The sequence below is a fragment of the Chaetodon auriga genome, chromosome 5 (assembly GCF_051107435.1).
Source record: "Chaetodon auriga isolate fChaAug3 chromosome 5, fChaAug3.hap1, whole genome shotgun sequence".
NCBI lineage: Eukaryota > Metazoa > Chordata > Actinopteri > Chaetodontiformes > Chaetodontidae > Chaetodon > Chaetodon auriga.
The window spans coordinates 8,827,874-8,832,980 of record NC_135078.1 but is presented as its reverse complement, the minus strand read 5'-3'; the positions used below and the strand labels follow the sequence as shown (position 1 = coordinate 8,832,980).

The window sequence follows — 5,107 nt, the reverse complement described above, 5'->3', positions numbered from 1 at the left end:
GCACAGCTGCAGATCAGCAGGTCCAAACATAGTTTCAGAGGCCCAGCACAGATGGATCCTGTTGGAGTCCTCCCAGCTTCGGAGCAGAGTGACCCACCCTGAGTCCTTTTAGAGGAAATGAAAATACCCAGCATGCAAATGTGTTCCCCTAGAGTCACCAGTGAAAGTTGCTGCATATGAAAATGGAAACTAGACATTGCTTAGACCAGTCACCTCACTGCTTTGTTCATCTATAGGTCAGACCTTGTTAAAAAATGAGCAATTACAGATTTTGAAGTTGACCTGACAAGCAGTCTTTGTTCATATGAGTGTTTTGCTTATGTCTTCATGTGTGTATCTGTCTGTAATTGTTGTCATAGTCGTGTTGCTCTTATCCACAAAGTAAAGAGCAGCATAGCAGAATAAACTGGCCAGATATTAAAAATATAGCACATTCACGCTGCAGTCTTTGTGCCTTATTTTCATGAATTTCTCAGGGTGAAAGTGATGCCATTTGAACCACACAATGGCACAGACATATGAAGCCTCAAAGTGTTTGATAAATAAAGAAATGTATTTTTAAAAGTGTAGAACTTTCAGAGTAGTCCCTGAAGGCAACATTCCCTAGCAACCGTTGAATCTTAGTTTCACAAAACAAATATATTTTTCTGTGGATTTTCTTTGAAACTTGTACCAAAGGAAGAAGGATTACAAAGAGCGGAGATAATCAACATAAAGCCACAAAATATCCAGGAAGAAGATGGACAGAAGTGGTCCTGACAACAGAGAGAAGCCGTTAGAGTTAATACAGATGCAATATCTGGAGGAGCAGCTGGAAAGGTGAGACTGTCACACTGCAGAGCTGCTTCTCATTTGGCAAGAAATAAATGCTTTAAACAAAAAATCACATAAATGTCGTTAGATATGTGTGTTAGTTGTTGCCTTTAGAACCTTAAAAAATACAGTTCTGCTAACTAACAAACTCGTTTTATTTGCGAGGCCCATTGAAGTTAGCCAGAGTGATGTTAGCCATGTTAGCACTAGCAGCACTTTGCGCCTCTGAAGCTGTTTGTAACCTTACTGCTTAAAAGCAGTTATACAGCCAGCATGTGTTCAATGTGTTAATGAAAAATATTTCATAAGAAAACATTTGGTTATCATGATTTTTAATGCTAAGCTACGACCTCCATGTAAAGAGTTCATAGACAAACAAACAGTCGTCTGTTGACTGATTGTTTCTGCTCGACTTTTAGTTCTCAAACATTATTTCAGTGTTTGTGTTAGTCAGCAGTGAAAGTGGTGTGGTGTGTGGTGGATCACACTCAAATCCTTCACCTTTACTCTTACTGGCCTTGTTTAACGTAACAACACCTTTAATGGAACTTTTCTGGGCTTTCTCCAGCTGTTGTTATCACTGCATTTCACCTCATTATTGAGGTTCTGTAAATGCAGCATGACAAGAACTCTCTGGTACAGTATACAGCTAATGCAGTTGTCATTCTATCTTAAATACAGTATTTGGACCAAATGTCACTGTAGAGTCTTGCATAAAACGCTTAAACTCATGTGTCTTCCTCCTGCAGTTGTCAGCTTAACTATGATAAGCTGGAGAAACAGAACAAGGACCTCACCTCCCGGTACAGCGCACTTGAGGCGGAGAAGAAAGACATCACTGAGAACCTGAAACAGCGTGTGGCTGCAAAAGAGAGGGAGGGGGGCGAGCTGGCTGAGCAGCTGGAGAGTCAGCAGCAGGCTATGAAACTGGCCACAAAGGCCCTGAAGCTGAAGATACAGGAGACACAGGAGCTACAGGAGCGGGTCAATGAACTTAACTCTGGCAACACGATGCAGGGTGAGGCAATGTGTCCTTGTAAAACGGTCGCAGTGCAGAGTTGTTTTACCTTGCAGCCTCTTTAAACAGACTAAATTTGTTTGTTTTGGGATTGCAGTGACGGCACTTCAAAGGCAATTCTAGAAGTTGCTGTTGATTAAATTTATGGAACCAGACAAATAGATAAAACACCTTTACAAACAGATGGTCACAGTCTTGTTGATCAGATTTTTAATCATGTCCCTGAGCACAGGACAAGTCTATGAACCTTTTTTTAAACTGAGGGTGAAGAGAACTGGTGGAAAGGGGTTTCAAACACTTTGTGTGATGTATGCTGTGGGAAACATCCTCTCCTCTTTTTGTCTCCTCTCCTCTCCTCTCCTCTCCTCTCCTCTCCTCTCCTCTCCACCCCTCAGCAGCAAAGTGTGAGGAGCAGGAGGAGCAGCTGATGCAGCAGCTGTCTGACATGGAGTCTATGAAGAAGCAGCTGGTCAGTCAGGAGAAGGAGCACGAAGCTGCCATCCACAGGCTGGTGATGGAAGCAGAGTTGGAGATGAAAAAGTAAAATCTAAGACTGCAGTTAAACTTACAGTTAACATTACATCTGCAAGAAAATGTTTCATACTGATCTCTTTTTTTGATGTTGGTTTGACTGTTGCATTAAAATGGTGGTCAGCAAAAAGTAAATGCTTATCCTTATCATCGCCTGTCCTCCAACAACAGGATCCCTGGTGGGATACAGAAGACACTAGCGGACTGTGTTAAGATGAAGACCTCCAAACTTCTCCGTAAGGAGCGGGCTGAGCACAGCAAGCGCTTGAAGTGGAATGAGTGTCTGCTGAAAGATGCCGTGGCCCTGCAGAAGGAGATTGATGCCCTGCGAGACAGAGAGAGGGATCTTTGCGTTAAGAGGGACAGCCTGAAGAAAGATGTCAGCAAGATTACCCAGGAGATCCTCGTCCACGAGAAAGTAAGAGAGCAACTATAAACAATGTTGACAGAGAAGTGAGAGAATTGAAACTCAGGGGGCACCTGGGTTTGAACCGGGGGCCTCTTGATCTGCAGCTAAATGCTCTGCTACTGAGCCACACTCTGCCCTCAGTGTCACAGTAACGCTGTTCAGCAAGCAGGGTTGTTGAAAAGTTCACTCCGATGTGGATGGGATTCAATATATGCAGAGCACTATGGATTAGCAGCCCATCAGCTTAACCACACACTCAGCCATCTTGTCAGAGTAGTGGGAAGGTGACAGCCATGGCCAGAGGCATCGCGTTTTATGTTGTCCGTCTTTCCCTTTCTTGTGAATGTGACATCTTAGAAGCACCTTGAGGGAATTTCATCAATTTGGCTCAAACACTCACTTGGACTCAAATTATTACATTTTGAGGGTCAAAGGTCACTGTGACCACACACAGCACGTTTTTGGCCATAACCCAAGAACAGAAGGAGAGATTGTGACCGTATTTCACATTTGGTCAGATACTGAATTGGTGACACTAATCTTGGGTGTCCACCTTGAAACTGTGCTGATTCCACAGATCTGCTGTGCTGCTGGGTTGAAGATGTGAAACAGAGGCAATACAAGCCTACCAACATGCTAAGAAATGCTCTTTGGATTGGAAATCTAAAACATCATCAGAAATGAATGCGCTGATGTTTGGACAGAGAAAGCATCTGTCAGTTTGCTAACAAACACGCAAGGTTAGCAGTAGAACCTCCTTTACCTTGTCCTCCTTTTTCCAGTTAAAACCACAAACATCACCCGACATCTTCCTTTCTTCAGGAGGCGAAGCCGCTGAAGAAGAAGTGCCAGCAACTGGAGGTGGAGCTAAAGGACTGTAGCATCACCAACAAGCACCTGCTGGCTGAGGACAAGAATGTCAGGTAAAAGTTTCACATCTTTTTTTTCTCCATACCTAAGATTAAGTAATTCAAGAATGCTTTAATCCTAAAAGATTTTTTGACACTGATTATTGGTTAACTCCACTTCATTCTGTGAAGAACAAAAACAATCCAACTACATTCCTGAAGGGAGGAAACATTAACAACGTCAGTGGAAAAACATAAATCTACCCTCCTAACACAGCTGAATAACCACATGTTATTTTTTCTGTTGTGTTTTCAGACAGGAACTGGCCTCAGTGTCCGAGCAGTGCGCTCAAAAAGCAGCTGAGATCAGTCCGATGAGGGTCGAGCTACAGAGGTTGAAGAGCAGGAACAGGGAGCTGGAGGGCGTCATGCAGGACGCAGTCATCATTCTCAGACACATTCTCACGGTAAAAGGCTGTCCTGACCCGAGCGTCAGGACAGCTGCTTCACCTCCCACTGCAGCCATGAGTGCTTGGACCGAAGCCTTGTCATGATATCTGTGGGAGTGTTATTACAGAGAGGGAAGATGATTCTGGTTATAATCCAGGACAGTCAGACATCTCATTTACCTTCTGCTGCTCACACAAACATTCAGATCCTTCAGTAAGAGTATTTAGCAAGTCAAAAAACAAATCACTGACAAGAAAGTTGTGGTTCTGTGGGCCTGCCCGCTAAGGTGTGTCTCAACCAGATCATTTCTGATTGCCTAAGCTCTGCTCTTCTCTGTACTCTGCAGGGCTCTGAGAATGGGTCTGACACTCAGTGGAAGACGGGGAGACTGCTGGATATCCTGGAGAACACCGCCCCCCAGGGGACAGTCTCCACCCTCAACGTCTCCACTGAGAATAGCCGTCGAGGACAAAAACCGCAGACCTCACTCCCCCTGCTTTAAATGTTCTGCTATTACTTCATAAATGTCAAATGTATTTAGAAAGAAGCACTTTTGAGATGTTATGTATTGACACCATCAAAGAGAATAATCATCAGACTGTTAAGTTTCCCTCAGATCTAAAAAATGTTATATTGTCTTTCAGTATGTTGTTTGTTTTTCCAGAAGTCAACTTTACTTTGACTGTTGATCCCTCACACTGCTCTCGTAGCATTGTTTTTGACCGCAGCAGGCAGCTGTTCTCAGCCAAAACCTCTGCACTGTACACTACCTGCTCACAAAGTTAGCAACAAGGTAGTGAAGAAGGTAAAGCGCTGGTGGAGACAAGAAACACCTAAACTGTGAGTAAATGTTACATGTATAGTGTCAGTCAGGTGGTCAGAAACTGGTGACATGAGTGCTAATGTTGCTCCGTAATGCTAGATACATAAATAAGCAACTGTTTGCTTAGTTTGCCATATCAACTTTATTAGATGAAGACGTTTCAGTGTTCGCAGCATGTTTCTGCTGCCACCAAGTGGCCAAAAACACAAGTTATC

The 5,107-nt window shown here is 43.5% G+C and overlaps 1 protein-coding gene across 1 annotated transcript; it reads left to right on the top strand.

Moving 5' to 3' along the window:
• The first annotated feature begins 696 nt into the window (after positions 1–696).
• Positions 697–4,571, top strand: cfap157 (cilia and flagella associated protein 157). The gene is made up of 7 exons (XM_076730494.1): positions 697–819; positions 1,563–1,831; positions 2,227–2,371; positions 2,534–2,780; positions 3,594–3,694; positions 3,936–4,086; positions 4,416–4,571. Exons 1-7 carry the CDS (start codon positions 740–742, stop codon positions 4,569–4,571), a joined length of 1,149 nt encoding a protein of 382 aa, XP_076586609.1. The 5' UTR covers positions 697–739.
• The last annotated feature ends 536 nt before the right edge of the window (positions 4,572–5,107 follow it).

Coding starts and splice junctions, on each gene's coding strand:
- cfap157 (XM_076730494.1), top strand. CDS start 740: ATGGACAGAAGTGGTCCTGACAACAGAGAGAAGCCGTTAGAGTTAATA. Junction 2,372..2,533: donor GCAGAGTTGGAGATGAAAAA/GTAAAATCTAAG, acceptor CTCCAACAACAG/GATCCCTGGTGGGATACAGA. Junction 3,695..3,935: donor GCTGAGGACAAGAATGTCAG/GTAAAAGTTTCA, acceptor TTGTGTTTTCAG/ACAGGAACTGGCCTCAGTGT.